We start from the raw sequence: 19,599 nt of genomic DNA, 5'->3' as shown, positions 1-19,599 counted from the left end.
ATAGGAATCTGAACTTTCATCCTATGGGCTGTTGTGGTCGAACTTATCTTTTTCTGTCGTGTTTAGATAAAAACCCAACGGATAACGTACCTATACTTGATTATTAACTTCCCGTAGGGTAAAGTTATTGTAATCGTCCAAAAATCGAAATTGAAAATTTTTACATTTCCTCACGTTTTGAAGGTTTCTTAAGATTTTGGCATACCTTAGAAATATGGATGTGTGTGTGTATGTGTATGTATGTATGGATACGATTTTTCGACCACGTTTTCAGGCGCACGGATCATCCGATTTGAATAGTTCAAAGAACATTCGATTTCTATTGATAGAGAGATGTGCTGATTAGTTTTTGGACAAAGGCAGGTCCAGCCGTTACGGAGATACAGAGCAAAGAGTGCAGAAAATAGAAATAGAGTTTTTGAGAGAACGGCATCCGATTTAAATGATCTAAAAAAAACATTCAATTCGTAATGATGGGGAGAAGTGGTGATTAGTTTTTGGCAAAGATAGGTCCAGCCGTTTCGAAGATACGGAGCTAAATGTACAAAAAACGGCAATTTTTGAGATAACTGAGCATCCGGTTTGAATGATTCAAAAAACTTTCTCCTTGTGTTGACGAAATAATTGCTTCAGGCGAAAGAATTTTTTTTGTTTTTTTTTTTTAATTTAAAAAAAATATTTTTGTCAATACATAAGCTCTTATTTTACATCTAAAAATTTAATTAACATTAATGAAAGTTACAGTATTTATAATAATCTATTTGAAAACATTTAATATTCCTTGGATATTTCATTAAGGTACCAGAAGTACCAGCAATTTGCTTTAAAGCACGATACCATACACAACTAGTTTTATTATTAAACTTGATCAAACATTTGTCATATCATATTTTATTAGATGCAGCAATGCACCAGAAGGTATATTTTCACTTAAAACATATTTTATTGCTGTATTTCCAAGTGACAAAGGAAATCGCTACTGCTCGGTATCAAGTTATGCGTCTCCGTTATCCGATATTATTCCCAATAGAACCCCATATTAGATTGATTAATAAATTTAGATCGATTTTGAATTTTGTTAGGTTTAAATGCAAGTATGTAAAAATAAAAGTTAGTCAAATATACAAATAAAATGGTACTTCCAAAGTAGCTTCAAGAGCACCAATACATTCTTCATTACCGACTGATTATTACAATGTAGCATTAAAGTAACAAATTACTTATTTTTTCTTACTTGGTTTCAATAAGAGAATGAGCGTTTCTATTCCATAACGAAATCTGTACTTGTCCAGAAAGATCAACAGAAGTTCCTCCCACAAGAGATAGTTCAGCTATGACGCCAGTTTGTAATGGTAGAGTTTCCTGGTGGTCGTATAACAAACTGGCAGCCTAAAAATAATAACCATACAAATAATAAAAATTTGGTCATTGAAATAAATTTATGACAAATTAAGCAACTAAAACATGTGTCTAGTATCACCTGATAAGCTGGTGTCTTGTCCGAGCCAGTTCCAGACCAAACGTGCCCCATGAGTTCACCTTGTCCAGTAAAGAATGCAAATGGTCTAATGGTTACGCCATGGACAGTTATTTCCATTCCAGCAGTTGCATCTTCTTGCTCTTCCTCTTTGTCTTCGCCAGACGCCGTGGTGTCCGATACGAAACTCCCAATCCACCTAAAATAATAATTTATAGATAAGTAATAGAATTGTTTCAATAGTATTAGAACTTAAGTATTAATTGATAATAAAGAAGTTTTCTATTATCAGTTTAAAAGCAGAGCATTTTGGAAATCAGGAAATTGTGTGGATATTTAGACATATTAATTTTTGCTATGAAAATGTTTAATAATCAAAATTTCAATCTTATTATTATATATAGTATTAAAAAGTTTCGAAAATTTCATACGCCCATCTAAAATCTTTTTTTTTATACTTTAGCGATATGCCCAGTAGAGTTACTAAACGTACCAGGCACAACAACATATTGCAAAACTTTCCAATCATTATCTATTCTATTTTAATTATGGCAAAACTGACCATTACATAAAATGGATGAGCATATTTCTAATTGAAATTCATGGAATAATTACTATTACTATTGAACTAAATAAGTTGTTTCAACCAATTTCTTAAAAAGTTTGTGGAAAAGTCTAAACATAGATTCCAATTATGATCTAATTAAGAACCTTTGAGCTGAATTTATTGCAACTATTAAGAATGAAACTTACACTCATAATGTTGTGTAATTTGTTGTCTTCGCCATATTGTACATTAAAATCTACAACACCACGTTTGAGCATGCCTCCATTCATTTCTTGTACAGTCGCTAACTGTGTACTTGATGTATTAGAGCTTGCATACACTCGAGAAAACGCAGTGGATAAACCTTCAACAATATAAAAAATAATGTATTATTACATGCCACAATTTTTAAATATTTTATAATATTTATTTGGATTATGAACCTTTCTGTCCAAGAACATTATAATTATTAACACGCCTAGATTGCCGCAACAATTTGTTTACCCTATTTTCAAAGATTTCGGATTTGTCTGACTCGTGTCGCAATCTCTGCAAAACGTATTGTTTGACCTGAAATAAGAAAACAAATACTAAAATATTAGTTCAGAAAAAAATATAGTAAAGCAGTAATTAATAAAATTGCAAACCTCGAAAGCTTTATCTGGACTCCTCAAATAATCTAAAACATCTTTCAGCAGCTCATCTTTAATGCCTGCATCCAACAAAATGTCCAAAGCTAACGTTCTTGCGCTTGAATCAAATTTCTTCGTAATCTGGAAAAATATTTGAATGCAAGCCTTCTGTACAGTGTCGTACTGTAAAACTCTCTGAGGAAAGTTTTTCAAAGCTTTCATAGCTGTGACAGAAACAGGTTTGCTGCCTTTTGTGGCATGTTGGAGAAGGCTTTTCACTGTCGCAGGATCTTGCAAATTTCTCATTGCTCGAATGTAAACAAGACGACATTCATCATTCTGACATGCTTTGAGATTTTGACTAATATGTGTAGATACTTGTTGCACCAACTAAAATAAACAATATGGATAATGGAGATTTTAGATGCCAACTATATTATAAAATGGTTTAGATAACGGTTTAAACTGTTTAAAGAGTAAATAGAAGTTTTTTTTCTTGATTTGATATGTTTTTCCATTGTTTTTCGTCATATAAAATACACTGAATTAGGTAATTAGTATGGTATTTATTTATGAACACAAATGTAATTTAAACCTAGTAACATCTCTTTATAGATCACTTAACTATTTCATGTTTTTATATGTAAATACCACAATTGATGTGAAATATGATGCGGCTTCTAACATTTTTCTTCATCCTTTAAATAAGATATAAATATATTTTTATACAGATTGATTTAAACTGTTCACCTTATCTTCATAGCTGCGTCCAGGTAATTTTGCTAAATTTTTGGCCATTGCTGCCATAGTTTGAAGAAGTGTATCGGTCAATTTGTGATCCCTAGTTTTGTTCGCTTTCTTCTGCACCATTCTCAATATGTCTGCTAAAACTTCAGGTGATGGATGAGCACCCATAGATAAAGCCCAAAGATAACGTTCCCAGTTGTCAAGATCATGATCATTATCTAAGTCTAAGAAACGTTTGATGGCCTCATGGGATGATGATGTTTGGGCAAATCCACAAAGATCACAAAGTTGAGTTCTATAAAATGAGAAAGAATTCAGTTATACATTTTCCTATCAATAATTAAAATTACAAATTGCTGTAAAGGATTGTTAATAACATCAATATCCAAAATTTAAATATTTTATAAGCAGCTTTCAAAAGATCCGTTCATTTAAATATATCTACACTTCGGTGAATGAATTATTTCTTTCATACTTACATAATTTCTGCGTTTTTCAGCGAATCGAGAACTGATAATATTTGATCAGTAGTAGCCGCTCTGACCGCTGGAATAATCTTCACAAATGCTGTAGCAGCACGAGCTCCTCCAATCGATTCCTGCTTCAAACTGTTCCGATGTTCTGATACCAACCGTTCCATCTAATAAGACAATGAATTACACATCCTCTAATACACCTACTATCTCAAATATACTTAATATTTAGTTGTCAGCATATTTACCGTAGGACATTGTTCATCTTGGCAAAGAGCCGGTTCCTTCTCAGCGCGCAGTGTTCTACTTGCAACATTTTTCAATTGATTAACGGCATCTTGTAAATTGATGCTCTTAATTGGTGACATTTTCACCTTTTTGTCTTCCAGAACGAGTTCAATTTTCGTACGGACATTGGCACCTAAAATGCAATGGGGAATATGGAATTTTATAAAATATAATCATCATGTAGCATCATCAGCAGTTTATTTCTCACCTGCATCGCGTTTCAAAACCAATTCCAATTCGTGAACTTCATCAGCAATAATTGACTCCAAAAGACCTTCTTGATTTGTCTTATATTCGACTCCTCTTTGAGAATGTGTATGCACAGATAGGGCTTCATCAGGCCTCTCTCTTTTATTTTGATGGCTAATTAAGCAACGTTTTTTGGACTTCTTGACTCCTGAATGAGGGCCTGATGTCGTATAAGAAGCTAGACAATCGCCAGAAACATCAGATTCCATATGATCGCCATCTAGAAGTTGGAACTATAAAACATGGCATATGTGTTATTACTTTTTAAAAAATCGGAATGCAAATATAAAAAAGTGGTCTGTTTCCTTATCTAACTATTATCATTTGTAAAGGTATCATGCTGAATTTTATTGAAACTGGGAGAAAACAATATTAAATGTTTAAAACCTATGCTGTTAATTACAGAGAATCAAAATATAGGTAATATTTTTTTACCAACCTGGAAAAGACTGACAAGTCCTCTCTTGAAATTTATCATGGATAACGGCTCATCGGGATCCACGTACATATGTTCTATTTTTCCATTGGACCACGTGACGTAAAATACCTTGTTTTTGGCACTTTCAATTCTTGAACTGTGTTCCACAAAACCTTCAGGAGCTGGTGCTTTCCGAGATTTTACGTGTAATTTCGGATACAGCAACTAGATAATCAAAATATATAGGTATTGTCATAATAAATAAGATCTTTTATGAAATGATTTGTAATTCCAACGGAAAACTCACGTTGTTTTCAGAAGTTGGAATAACATAATTTCATATTTTTTACCTCAAATCTTAACATTTTGTCACCATTTCCACCATCCCAAATGGCTCCAACGTTCAATCTGCCGGTTATCCTATAGCCAACATCTCCACCAGCACGTATCGACCTGGGTTCATTCACCAGAACTGTGCTCTGGATTCGATATCCTACTCCTGCACTCATCGGGAAAGGGTCTGGCCTGGAGAGTCCATTTGCTAAATTAAGACAAGAAGATGCCAGTAGTTGATAATGAAAGAAATATTAAAGTTTCCTATATTAATTAAATAATTACTATTAGATTCTTTTATGTTATCATTCTGTCTACTCCCAATTTTTTTACTATCCTACTAAACATTGCAATTATTTTAGTTATACGAGAATAAGATTGTAATAAATAATATTTGTAAATTGATGAAAAATACAGATATTATATCAATTACAACCTTATAAATTTTAAAATCTATCGTATGTAAAGTTATGCTCCTATATCTATACACAACTAATTAAAATTTTTCGAGGGATGAAAACGGAAGTGGTGTTTTTGCTAATGTTTTATTTGTTAATTTAATAAAATAATAATTTAGAGTATGAATAATAAGAAAAATAGAGCAATCCAAAAAATAATCTCTTACTTTGAGAAAGTAAAAATACTTATTTGTGTTTTCCATCTTTTTATTCTGACAAACTGAATATCAGATATCAGATCAGATCATCAGTTTTAAATATCAATCATAATACATTCAATTTACATCGAAGTAATCTAATATCCAAAGTTAAATTTTAAATAAAAAATCGTGCAACTTTCTACTTGGAAAAATGGTATCCAATAATACAACTATTATGGATTTTATATTATTTTAAATAAATAAATTTCATCATTTCCATTGAGGCCAGTGGTAAAAATGTACCATTTGGGGCATTATTAGTACTAGTAGCAGGGCTGAATACTACTGGCAGTATCAGCAAAATTTACAACCTATTTAGCTGAGTATATTTAAGAAAATCATTTCATTAACGTCACGAAGGAAAAGTTTATGTTTTCATCAAAAAATCCAAGTCGCTAATTTTATGTTTCCTCGATGTTTCAAGCCATTCTGAATTGAATGAGACCAAATTTGGAAAAAGTATTGTGTGTGTGTAAACAGATTTTTTGCCGTAAATCGACGTTTTCTGAAAAAAGACTGGACCGATTTCAAAAATTTAAAAGCCATTCGATGTGTCTCAATGAGGACTAGCGTTTATCAATTTTGCGTGACGATCAGCCAAGCCGTTTCTTTGTAAATTGCAGAAAAGTGAAAAACTTTTCGTCTACGTTTTAGCCCGTAATTCTGAAACGATTTTGAAAATTCAAAAACCGTTCGAAAGATATTGGTTGGGAATCGACCTGATTAATTTTTGGTAAAGATCAACCTATTCTTGTAATAAAGTGTTGAAAAAATTTTTTTCGACGATATTTATGAATTTTTTTTTGACGGTAGATACAATAGTCTTATAGATCATATAGACAAGTCGTTTAATTTTAAAAATTCTTCAATGTTTTAAAAAATTAGTATCGTTTTTTGGCATTTGTCAAAATTAGACCTTTCATCGACGTTTGCTCAAAAACGCCTGAACCGATTTCAGAAATTTAAAAGCCATTTGATGTATCTCAATGAGGACTATTGTTTGTCAGTTTTGTGCGACTATGTGCCAACCCATTTCTTAGTAATTTGGAAAAAAATGTTAAACTTTTCGTCCACATTTAAGCTCACTAACGAATCGATTTAAAAAAATCAAAAACTGTTCGAAAGATATTAGTTGATACTGATGATACTGATTAGTTTTAGGTGAAAATCTACCGAGCCATTTTCTTGTAATTAACGGTCGAAAAAAAATTTAAGCCGATTTTTATGAAACTTTTTTTTGACGATATATATCATGGTCTTATAGAACTTACTGAAATATTACGGCCTAACGACAAGTAGTTCAATTTTAAAAATTCATCAAACTTTGAGAAAATGAGTACTTTTTTGACGTTTGTTGAAATTAAAATTAGACGATTTACTTGGTATAACGATAGAGTACTTGATCTTAATGAACATACTAAATCATTAAAGTGCTGCAGAATCTGGTTCAATTATAAAAATTATTGATTTGTGGAAATTTGCTTTTAGAAAATACTCCGAGTTAACGTGTTCGTTCGTTTTCAATGATGTGTAATAAATCCACTCGAAATGCTTTTAATCACTCATAAATTAATTTATTCTTTATTGATTAAGCCGATTATTTAATCATATCGGGAAGTTCATGTAACTTGCCTCAAGGCAAAATACCAATACCAACTAGTTTATATATGTTATTATCAAAAGGTCATATAATAGCAAATTACTCGTGCTTTCCAATTAGTACTAATCAATGGACTAGTAAATTTAAATTTTAACTGAATATATAATAGTTTTTCGAATTACCAATTTGTTGTCAATGAATAACGACATCATTCAGTAATAATTTAGTGGTCATTAGTATAATTTATTCCTAGTTATCTTCTCAACACGCAATTAAAAAATACCCATTTCAAAACGCTTGATAAGTGAAATACATACATAATTATAATCGCATTTTAAAATGCAGTTCTCTAGTAAAAATTGAAAATTATTTCTAATTGTGGTGATAACGCATGGACCTTCAATAAACTTAGATTTCAGCAATAATTAAAGCAAATATGTAAAACTGATATGTTATTTATTTATTTGAATCGTCATTTGGTATTTCGAAAATAAGCAATGCACGTCGTGTTAAAGGGCTTATCTTGTTTGAAGTAAATGAAATTTAAATTGCAGTATTATTTGAACTCTACATTATTCTCACTATCAGTTTAAAATGCGTCGTAGGGTGAAGGTCAATAGATTACTTGCTTGCATTATCAAAATACACAATAATTACTCAGACCAGTATAATTCGCAAATATAAATGTCTTAAGTACATAATTTAATGTCTTAGGCAGTTCGAAACTAATTCAAAATATTACTGGTAAATATTTACGTTAAAGAATTAAGAATTACATGCAGATCAGCAATTGCCTGCACCAAGACAGATTCTGAAAAGAAAACTTTACCAAGAACTTGAACCTCGACTTTACCTCAAAGGTTTACCACCAACATCTCAAAAAACAATTTAAGTTGTAAAATTTTATACGCACAAATTTTAAAGTAGAGGGCAAAAGATTCGTAATCAGCCATTGCCAAATTGAGAGACTTCGCTACCACGATATAAACGACAACATTGTCATGTTTGTAAAGAAAGTATTTTTTCGTCGTTTTTGAGCATGGTTGTTCAGTTTACGATGCCTGAATATATTTTTTAAGTATACTTTATTTTATTATTTCATAAGTTGTATTATTATTATTAAGTTAGTTTCACCAGTTTTACTTCTACAGTCCATAGAATAGCTTACATGTGATTGGGGTAAAAAGGATCAACAAAATCTTTTACACTGTAGAGGTGTAAACCATAAGAAACTAGTAAATAAAGATGTAAAATCAGTTAAAAAAAAGCAATTTTACAAATGATAAATTAAATAAATATTTATCCTGACTCTGATGATGAACTTCTCTGACAAAGTTCCATATGAAGATGGTATAAAATGTGCCCATGATATATGTATTTCAAATAGTTGTTTTTATTTTATTTGAAATAATTGTATTTCAAGAAACAATAAGTCTGATTATGATAAATTAAACAGAAATACCTACTAAACCAATATTGGTGATAGTAGTAACAAACATCAAACAAACAACATGTTAAAAAATACATAATTATATTATGATTTTTAATTTTGTTGCTCAATCTACTAAGTAGACTGCATTGTGTCTATTAAATAATGTAACTATCATCCCATAAAACTCCTTTTAACTTAAAAAGAAGATGGATTTTTCGCCAAATCAATTTGGACCTTTGTGTCCTGCCCTATCCTATATACATATCAGAACTTAATAAGCCTTTGCCATTGCCTTGTCTGTTGATTTGTTGTTGACTTTTTATTGACGTGGGTAGATGGCAACCCAAACGGCTGTCTCATCTATATCAAATTATAGTTTTACTTCATGTGAAAAGTTTTCAGTCATGTGAAACGTTACCGAATATTCAAAAAATCAGTTATAGGTATTACTGATTTTATTTAATATATTGATTTCATAAAAGTTTTAATTATACTAAAATGTAATATAATTAAAGCAATATATTACCTTATGCTAATCACATCATGTAATTTCATGATTACTACTTATGGATTATCGAACTTGGTTCATTAAGAGTTTTAACATTGACTGTGGTCTCTAAATGTACAGTTATTTTCATAGTGTTCAATACGCTCGGTTAATATATATATATATATATATATATATATATATATATATCGTATATTTCATTCATATATTAAGTCATTCAATTTTAAAATTGTATGGAAATTTATTAAAAAAATCAACAGTGTATTGAATTTAATTTAACAAAGTCATATTGATTACTCTTGGTTGGTGTCCTTTTAAATATGTAGAACAAGAAGGAACATTTTTGTTTTATATTATTTCATGTAAAAAATGCTGTTTGAGACAGAAAAAACGTAATGTATGTACAGGGCCGGCTTTAACACTACCAGCGCCCTGGGCGAGATTTCTACGGCGCCCTTCACCTGCAATTCAAACCCATTTGGAAAAAAGAAAAACATCTAATGAAATAACCGTTTATTAAAAAAAAATTATTATAAAAGATAACCATTAATAGAACCACTAATAGAGTTTTACTTTTCTGGCCTTTCTATCAGCAAACTCTTTTATAAGGTTGTCGAAGTCGATGTTTTCAGCAATTTCGTTCTCAATTGACACAGTTGCTAAGTTTGTCAATCTAGATTGCGAAACCGCTGATCGAAGATAGGTTTTTATTAGCTTCAGCTTTGAAAAGCTCCCCACTAGCAACCGTTACAGGTATAGTTAATAAAATTCGCAATGATATCCATACATTTGGATACAGTTCTTGTAAGTTGAAATCGTTGATAAAATTTATAACAAAAATGGGAGTAACCACATTTTTATCAGGTGGGATGCCAGACTTATAAGTTCATCACATAACATACAACCATCTATGTCTGATTTAGAGTCTACAGTTAATTTTAATTGGAGATCTCTACAGAGCTTGAGAAGGTCGCGTTTTTCTGGAATCTGTTTAATATTGAACAAAAAAGACCAATATTCCGAGTACTCATTTAAGTGTTCGAACCTTTCATTGATTGAAATTAATGTTGTCCAAAAGACAGTTGAAAAATTCAACCTCAAATTTTTTTTCTGGAGAAGTTATAGGGTCATCGCGTGCAATTTCACCAGCTTGACGCTCAATTTCTAGTTCTTCAGCCAACTCCTTCGCAGTTAAAATAGCGCTTTTAAAGCCCGTATTTCTGTAGTCTTCCAAAAAATTGCAGCATTTTTTCAACATTTGTGTACATTTACCAAGATCGATATCTGTTGACTGTAAGGATTTACTTACAACATTTATTTGATGAAGTATGTCATACCAAACAACCAATGAAACTATGAAGCTGAAATCTTTTAGTTGTTCGGCTAGAGTAGTAGCTTCATGAGACATTTGAACATCAGTTTTCTGAGTTTCAAGAGCCAAAGTAATCAAAGCATCATGGATAGTACTAATTTGATAACGGACTACTGTAACACTACATATTCTTGCTTCCCAACGAGTGTCACTGTGCTTTTTTATAGTATATAGTCCGAAGTGATCGGTTAGAATTTTCCATCGATGAACAGAAGCTGAGTGGTCTGAAATATCACCCTTCATAGCTAATCGTAAGTGCTCCTGCATGAGTAGATGAAATTTGGCTAGTATTTGTACAAAGCCTAAGAACTTTCCGTTATTTGGCGTATATAGTTTGTCAGAAGTGCCTCTGAACGCCATATTGTTTTCGGCTAAATAAAGTGTGATATGCATCAATCTAGACAAAACATTATTCCATCGTTTTTTCTATTTTTAATCGTAGTTCAGCTTCAATCCATGAAAAAGTAAAACTTCTTATGAAAAGTGCTATTTTCATGATTTTTTAATATTTCAGACAAGTATTTCCAGTTATTATACCCTTGAGATACTAAGTTCGACGTTGAGCTACTATCAAATAGTCTACAACAAAAACAATAAACTCGATCCTTAGAAACGGAGTAAATTAACCAACGGCGCTGAATTGTTTCATTGTTTGTAAGAATTTTTGTGAAATGAGAATTAGAGAAATGTCGGCCTGCATCATTCTTTGGATAATTATCAATGCGTGTTTGCACTGGGCCACTAGTAATTATGTGATCAATGATTTTGCCATTTCGAGTGACTGGCCAAGTGGCCAAGTTCGCTATCCCATGCGAATGAGCTGAGTTTGTTACGCTTCGCTACAATAACGTTAGCTTTTTTTTTTACCAAAACGTTAAAAGGACAATGTGTTTTGACAATAGACAAAAAAAACGCTTAATTTAGGGAATTTACGAGACGACTAAGCAGACCTCGAACTATGAACATCAGCCGGGGGGCGCCTGCAGCGCCCCCTTTTTGCCGGCGCCCAGGGCGGTCGCCCACCTCGCCCTACCCTAAAGCCGGCACTGTGTATGTATATGGGTAAGATATGTTGCCGGTGCACCAGTTATTGAACTAGTTTGCAACATTTTGATGTCAAAGGTGAAGATTATCAAATGCAACTAATGGATGTTTTCTTTAACCCCTATCGAGTTAAAAAACGACGATATTCTTTCGAAAATCCTATATAATGGATCATAATTACACCAAATTGTTAATTACTTTTCTAAGAGCAAATTTTAGAAATTCCAAAAATGATACAGAAATATTTTTTTTTGTCAAAGGCTGATCCAGCCGTTTCGGAGGTTCGGAAGAAGCAAACGCAAAAGCGGATTAAATTTTAGAGCCATTAATGAATATTTGGATTGTGCATATATAAAATTATCATATCTTTACAGAGCTTTCAATATTATTTCTGACTGATAAATATTTTTCAAAATGTACTACAGTAATTTACTAAGATTTACCGGTACATAAAAAATTGCAATATTGTCCTCTAATCAAACATTTTATATATTCGAGTGAACCATTCCATGGTAAAAATTCTCATTTGGTATTCAAAAATAATCATTTTTTATATGTTAATTAATCATATTTTATAGCTATTATATATAAGCATAATTGTCATCCATACACACAAAATAGTTATTTCTAATAGGCTTTGAGCATATACAATTTGCTAAAAAAATATTAATACCAAGCATTTACCTTCGGTTGATTATATTATCATATAGCGAATCTCCAAAATTCTTAATGTAACAAGCCTCTAGATTTCTGTGCAATATCTATCAGGAAAATAAAATTGGATTCTTAATCATTTGGAACCAAATTTGGTAAAAGTTGGTTTGCGTATGTGTGTATGTGAGACGATTCTTGCCTTTCGTCGACGTTTTCTCAAAAACGGTTGCACCGATTTCGACCAAGTTTCGATCGACCAAGTCATTTCTTTGCAATTAGCAAAAGTTTTCGTCCACGATGTAGCTAAAAATCCCATTAATTAACCTACACAATGTAACGGATAACTGAAAACTCTTCATATGGCTATGTTTTCTAGAATTTTGTGTATACCTTATATTTGTTAAATAAACTTTATTTTATGCTTTCTCTATATTTTATTCAAAATTAAGTCAACGGATAGCTATAATAAAAAAAACAATTTGCTTGAAATAGTCATTCACTTTCATGCATATATGTCAAGGAAATATTCTACATTTGAAGTAATTATTCAACCCACGGTTCGTGCAATTCTTACAAATGATTTAAACTATGCAAATCATCACGCACGTATTTTATATGTGTACATTAAGAAATTTAAAGAATGTAACTGTATTCTAAATTTAAAAAAAAATGCCTACTGACAATTAGGTAGGTGTGTTCTTTTACCAATATTTTTTATAATATTCATATATCGATACTTTGTGGAGTTCATTTTCAACGTGAATGTTATTTAACTTCCCGTAGGGTAGTTATAGTAATGGGCCGAAAATCGAAAATGAAAATTTTTGCATTTCTCGACGTTTTGAAAGTTTCTGAACATTGTGGCATACCTCAGAAAAAATGGATGTGTGTGTGTGTTTTGTATGTCCGCATTTTTTCTTCCACGTTTTCGGGCGCACGGAACAACTGATTTGAATGGTTCAAAAAACATTCGATTCCTATTGATAGGGAGATGTGCTGATTATTTTTTGGCAAAGGCAAGTTCAGCCGGCTCGGAGATACGTAGCAAAGAGTGCAGAAAATAGAAATCGAGTTTTTGAAAGAACGGAGCATCCAATTTGAATGATCGAAAAAACATTCAATTCGTAACGACGGGTAGAAGTGGTCGTTAGATTTTGGCAAAGACAGCTCCAGCCGTTTCGGAGATCACGAGCTAAATGTGCAAAAAATGGCAGTTTTTGAGAGAACTAAGCATCCGATTTGAATAATTGAATAAACTTTTTGCTTGTTTCGACAAAAATAATTGCTTTTGGAAAAAAAAATTATTTCAATTATTTCTCTCAAATTTTTTTTTCTCGAAATTTTTTTTTTTTGTATATCGAAAATAATTGAGATTTTAATATTAATTCTAGCTAAAGTTCTAAAGCTCACTTATATACTTTAAATAAATAATTTTAACTTTGTAATTCAGTTTATATAACTCTTATAAATATTAGACAGTGTTACACTATTTATAATAATATATTCGAAAACATTTAATATTTTTCGAACATTTCGTTATTGTACGGGAAGTTCCAGCAATTTGCCTTAAGGCACGATGCCATACACAACTAGTTTACTTATTTCATTTAACATTTCTGATTCTGTGCAACATACAGATATGTGAGGTGTAAATATATAATCAGTAGCTTTTTTTATTAATATTTTTATCACAATTGACGTGATTTACATACGTTCTCTATCCATATCATGATTTTGTCCACTAATTTTGATATCCTTTACATTAAATTAGCATGTTATTAAATTGCATTGCGTGCATCGGCGTTCGTATTACTATGTAATGTATATTTAGTCGATGTTAATCTGATATTCATATCTTCACGTGTGACTAACATTAAAAATGTTGCTGCCGAAGTAACTTTATACTCTAATCAAGATTAGAGTTCAGCGAATCGGAGTAATAAAATTCGTTAGATTGCAACGAGAATGTAAGGAATACAATACACGAATTTGTCCATGAAACAAAAAAAGACCCCTGCTCAAAACAGATGCAAAGCTGAAATTTGCCAGAAAAAGGTGATAACACAACGGTTAATTCGGATGTCATATGTCATCAGCTGGATAAACTAAATGATATACTTCAATAGAAAAGGTCAGAATTAACCCACAACAAGGTATAGTCCTGCATCAAGGCGACGCAAGATCTCACAAAAGTTTGGTCAATCGCCAGAAGCTTTTGAAGCTTAAATGGGACCCAATGACACATTCATCATATTCTCCAGATCTGCCATCATCGGACCATTATTTATTCCGGTCACTAAAAAAATTTTAGGTGGTGAAATTATTACCTCAAATCAGCCTGTCATAAAGCACTTTGATCAATTTTTTGCCAATAACGACCAAAACATTTATGATTTCGGAATTATGCTAATACCTGTAATAATTATTATAATATGACAAAAGATGTTGGATCAAAACTGCCAATGCATAATTTATTAAAGTAAATATTTATTGTACGAAAATTACGTGCAAAAATATCTATGAAAAACGAAGTTACTTTCCGAACAAGCCAAAAGCAAGAATGAGATTACTGTTTAATACAATTATATTTGATACATAATGTTTTATTTGAAAATCGTCATGCATACCTGCTTGAGAAGATACTACTTATTCAAAAGTAAGTCCGATAAGAAAAATTCACACCAGTTTACCATTACAGTTCGAAGAAATTCTAATACTAAGAATTAGATAAAATCGTAATAAAACTTATCGTCTATTAATAAAATACAATATGAAAGAAATATATACAGTAAAAAATAAATTACACACTCGCATTAGTGACATATGTTAGTAAAATAGATTAAATTTATAATAGTTCTATAGCATTCCTACCTGGAGCCATAGCAGCTCTGCTACCTGAAACAAGAAAACAGAGTAGATAGATAGACAGCCTCCACCGTAGTACATAATATAAATTAATATAATTTATTAGCACAGAGGTTCTCAATCATTTTCTATCGCTTTGAATACAATAAGGTGAAAATAATTTTTATACAGTGTCCAAGAAAATGATTGAAAATCACTACATTGTTAACCCTTCACATAATCATGGAAAGATCGAATTGAATATAATTTTAAATTTAAAACTGCGTAAGGAAGAACAAGAAATAAGCATCTACTTTGTCCCACCAATAAAATAATTCGATAAGAATATTTATTAAAACCAAAAATAATGCAATTTAGCTCACTCTCGTAAAACTGGTCTTTTTAATCAATTGCTTTAATATTTGGTATCATGAAAGTTGCGTAAGTTAGGATCTTATGTTAAACTATAAAATTATTTTTTAAAAATTGGTCGACTTTTTTGAACCTGTTTGACCTATTTTGAACTGACTGTGAGTAAAATGCTGCACTAGCGAAGATTATGTCATTTTTAGGTTTTTATTTTTTTACTGAAAATTTTTTAATGGTAAAATTATCAAGTATTTTACCATTTTACAATCCTGATTAAATGCGCCAACTATTGATGAAACTTGCCAACACACTTTAGCACATTTTTTTAAAGAAGGGCCTCTCAAAGTCAATTTTGAAATTCATTGTTCAACAAAAAGTCTGAAAAACTTGGTGGTGCAAGTATGGTATTTTTATGCTTAAATCAATAAAATTAATAGATGTTGGCCATAATAACAGAAAAACTGTCATAATTTATCAAAGCTCTAGGTTGCGCTTAAAAGCTCACAATTTTCAAACCTGAGATATTTTTTTCTAATTTTCTCAGGATAATTAAGTTGATAAGGTCTGGGACACACTGTTTGCTAATTTCCTAATTTGAACCATTAGAAACAGGATTTCCTAATTTGTATGGTTCGACTCAGAAAAAAATCTGATTCTAAACATGATTCGATATGGACAAAAAACAAACATCAATGTATTATTCATTTAGTAAATGTGATCAAAATTTATGATAAATTAGTAAACCAAGTAAAAAGTGTAAACATAAATTACCATTATCAAAAAATCCTACGTAATCAAAAGTTACGTGTGATTCACAGACTTTCTGTGTGTTAAGTAATAGTTTCAAAAACAATTTTATGAGAAAGAAAATTTTATAAGACAAATGGTCTGAAAATTGATATATGGTTTCTAGAACACACATTTATTATCAAAATTAAATATTAATATTTCACGAACGAACGAATTTCCTCCCAGCTCTCTATCAAACCCAAAGACAATGACGCTGTTGTATCTGCGCATTTTTATATTTACATTTATTAAAATTATGTTTTTATATTTATTAATTACCTGTAGGGTAAATTATAGCAATCGCAAAAAAAAATGAAAATAAAATTTTTACGTTACAGAGGTTTTTGAACATTTTGCCATACCTTAGAAAAAATTGATGTATGCGTGTATGTGAAAAAAATTGCCATTTGGCGGATAAAATGATCATTAGACCTATGCACATCAAATTATCACATGTTTTATAGATATTTTAATAATCATAACAAATTTTGTTCACTTTTCTATGGGTTCTGAACCAATGTTTATCGCGATTGCTTTTTTTTTATTTATGATTTATTGGCTTTATAAACTAGTACATTAGCCATATACTAAATTACATAATATCTACACCATCTCTTAGTCTAGTCTTACGTATATATCATTGTTTTATGCTTTGAAAAGATGTTTAGAATCCTAATTAATTTAAAATATAAAAGAAATCAAATTTTTTAAAAGGGTCTTCTTTTTCAAAAATTTTAAAAATCTCAAAGATCGATTTTTACAGAGTTCTTAGAAAATTGAATCTTTTTTAAAAACATAATTTTTTTTTTAAATTTATATTTATATTTTGCGCCTTGATACGAGTTGATTCGAATCAAGTAAAATGTGATTCGAATCAAGTTGAATAATTCGAATCACTTCATTCGAGTTGGCACATTACTAGTAGTTACTATACAAACAAAGAATAATATATGCACTTTATAATTAACATAAATTATAATTAAAATATTATAATTATTTTTGTAAATAATTTTTACCATAAATGCTTAATCAAAAAAAAAAGATTAATATTAATTTGATTTAATTTTTGTACTAAAAACATTGTTAAAGTCGGGAAATATTGATTCGATTTAATGACATCGTACATTAAGAGGTGAACTATATTATTAACATTTGATTTACATACTAATTGAATTTTAATACGTTTTAATATGAGAATATGTGGCTTAAATAGTAAAATATTATTATTATTCTATATAATTTTTTTCGTTTTTCATTGTTGGTTGGGTTTCGGTGTATTTACTTTTATTCCTTATATATAAACAGATTTTCAAGAGTGGATTCAAAATCTGAACTTAACCAAAGATATAAATGATATGTTGAATCGTACTATCGTATCGCAACCTTTGACTCTTTGACTCAACCTCAGATGAATGTAAATTTTATGAATGTATTTATACCCATCAATTTATAAATTTACTGCATGTGTAATGTTAATGATCTACAATTTTGTAATATAAATTGTTAACTAGTTAAGAGAAGAAATGAAACAAAAATTAAGTAGTTATTGTTATAACTTGATGGTACTGCACCGAATATAAAAATTTTAGTTGGATTTAATAGGTACAAATATTCAAAGGTACTTAATAATAAATCAGTATATCCGGCCAAGCTCTATAAAAAACCTTTCTGTAACAAGTGTGCAGCCTATACAAATAAATTATATGTATATAGTTAAATAAATTCACACACACACATATATATATATATATATATATATATATATATATACATGTATATATAATTTAGAACTACTAGGTTAATGATTTAAAATTCCGGTTTGTTTTTTATGCAAATAGTTAATGGTTAGCAATTGATAATGAGTTTAAATAATTTATAATCACTATCATTTACATTTTTGTTTTAGTTTAGTCGACTACTGAATAAACATTAATGACTACAACAATTTTCTATTTCAAATTGTAATAAATGCTAGAAGACTAATGCTAGAAAAATACTATTCAAAATCAAAATTAGTGTATTCATTAATTAGACTTATTTTTAACTTCCTGAAGAAGAAGTTTATGTTTTCATCAAAAAATCCGATTCGCTAATTTTATGTTTTCTCAACGTTTCAAGCCATTCTGAATCGAATGAGACCAAATTTGGAAAAAGTATGTGTGTGTATGTGAACAGATTTTTGCCGTAAATCGACGTTTTCTCAAAAACGGCTGGACCAATTTCAAAAATTTAAAAGCCATTCGATGTATCTCTATGAGGACTAGCGTTTCTCAGTTTTGTGCGATGATCGTCCGAGCTGTTTCTTTGTAAATCGCAGAAAAGTGAAAAATTTTTCGTCCACGTTTTAGTCCGCAATTGTGAATCGATTTTGAGATTTCAAAAACCGTTCGAAAGATATTGGTTGGGAATCGTGCTGATTACTACGGTAGATACCATAGTCTTATAGATCATACTAAAATATTACGGCCCCACGACAACTCGTTTACTTTAAAAATTCTTCAAAGTTTGCAAAAAATTAGTATAGTTTTTTTGGCATTTGTCAAAATTAGACCTTTGATCGACGTTTTCTCAAAAACGCCTGAACCGATTTCAGAAATTTAAAAGCCATTTGACGTATCTCAAGGAGGACTATCTTTCCTCAGTTTTTGTGCAGCGATTGGCCGAGCCGTTTCTTTGTAATTTGGAAAAAAGTGTTGAAATGTTCGTCCACATTTGAGCTCATACTATCAAATCGATTTTAAAAAATCAAAAACTGTTCGAAAGATATTAGTTGGGAATGATACTGATTAGTTTCGGGTGAAAATCTACCGACCTGTTTTCTTGTAATTAATTGTTGAAAAAATTTAAGCCGACTTTCATGGAAATTTTTTGGCGATATATATCATGGTCTTATAGAACTTACTGAAATATTACGGCCTTACGACAAGTAGTTTAATTTAAAAATTCATCAAAGTTTGAGAAAATGAGTAGTTTTTTTTACGTTTGTTAAAATTAAAATTAGACGATTACTTGGTATAACGATAGAGTACTTGGTCTTAATGAACATACTAAACCATTAAAGTCCTGCAGAATCTGGTTCACTTATAAAATTTATTGATTTGTGAAAATTTGCTTTTAGAAAATACTCCAAGTTAACGTGTTCGTTCGTTTCAATTATGTGTAATA

The 19,599-nt window shown here is 30.5% G+C and overlaps 1 protein-coding gene and 1 pseudogene across 1 annotated transcript in view; both read right to left on the bottom strand.

Moving 5' to 3' along the window:
• The window catches only part of LOC113374725 (microsomal triglyceride transfer protein large subunit-like), an 11,925-nt gene extending 6,571 nt beyond the window's left edge, over positions 1-5,354 (bottom strand). Inside the window, exons 1-12 of the mRNA XM_026614698.1 lie at positions 5,182-5,354; positions 4,853-5,056; positions 4,373-4,646; positions 4,125-4,297; positions 3,883-4,043; positions 3,407-3,698; positions 2,672-3,046; positions 2,468-2,594; positions 2,231-2,388; positions 1,936-2,009; positions 1,481-1,676; positions 1,235-1,389 (exon numbers count right to left, since the gene is read on the bottom strand). Coding sequence (XP_026470483.1) covers positions 1,235-1,389; positions 1,481-1,676; positions 1,936-2,009; positions 2,231-2,388; positions 2,468-2,594; positions 2,672-3,046; positions 3,407-3,698; positions 3,883-4,043; positions 4,125-4,297; positions 4,373-4,646; positions 4,853-5,056; positions 5,182-5,340 — 2,348 coding nt within the window. The 5' untranslated portion in view covers positions 5,341-5,354. The remainder of the gene's footprint in view (positions 1-1,234; positions 1,390-1,480; positions 1,677-1,935; positions 2,010-2,230; positions 2,389-2,467; positions 2,595-2,671; positions 3,047-3,406; positions 3,699-3,882; positions 4,044-4,124; positions 4,298-4,372; positions 4,647-4,852; positions 5,057-5,181) is intronic.
• A 4,566-nt stretch (positions 5,355-9,920) lies between these two features.
• On the bottom strand, positions 9,921-11,094 carry LOC113377807 (annotated as a pseudogene).
• Between the last annotated feature and the right edge of the window lie 8,505 nt (positions 11,095-19,599).

This window comes from Ctenocephalides felis, unplaced genomic scaffold (assembly GCF_003426905.1).
Source record: "Ctenocephalides felis isolate EL2017-DRISC unplaced genomic scaffold, ASM342690v1 CF-g0.4_SCAFFOLD_01886, whole genome shotgun sequence".
Lineage (NCBI taxonomy): Eukaryota > Metazoa > Arthropoda > Insecta > Siphonaptera > Pulicidae > Ctenocephalides > Ctenocephalides felis.
The sequence above is the reverse complement of the archived record's forward strand: the minus strand, read 5'-3'. Positions and strand labels throughout refer to the sequence as shown.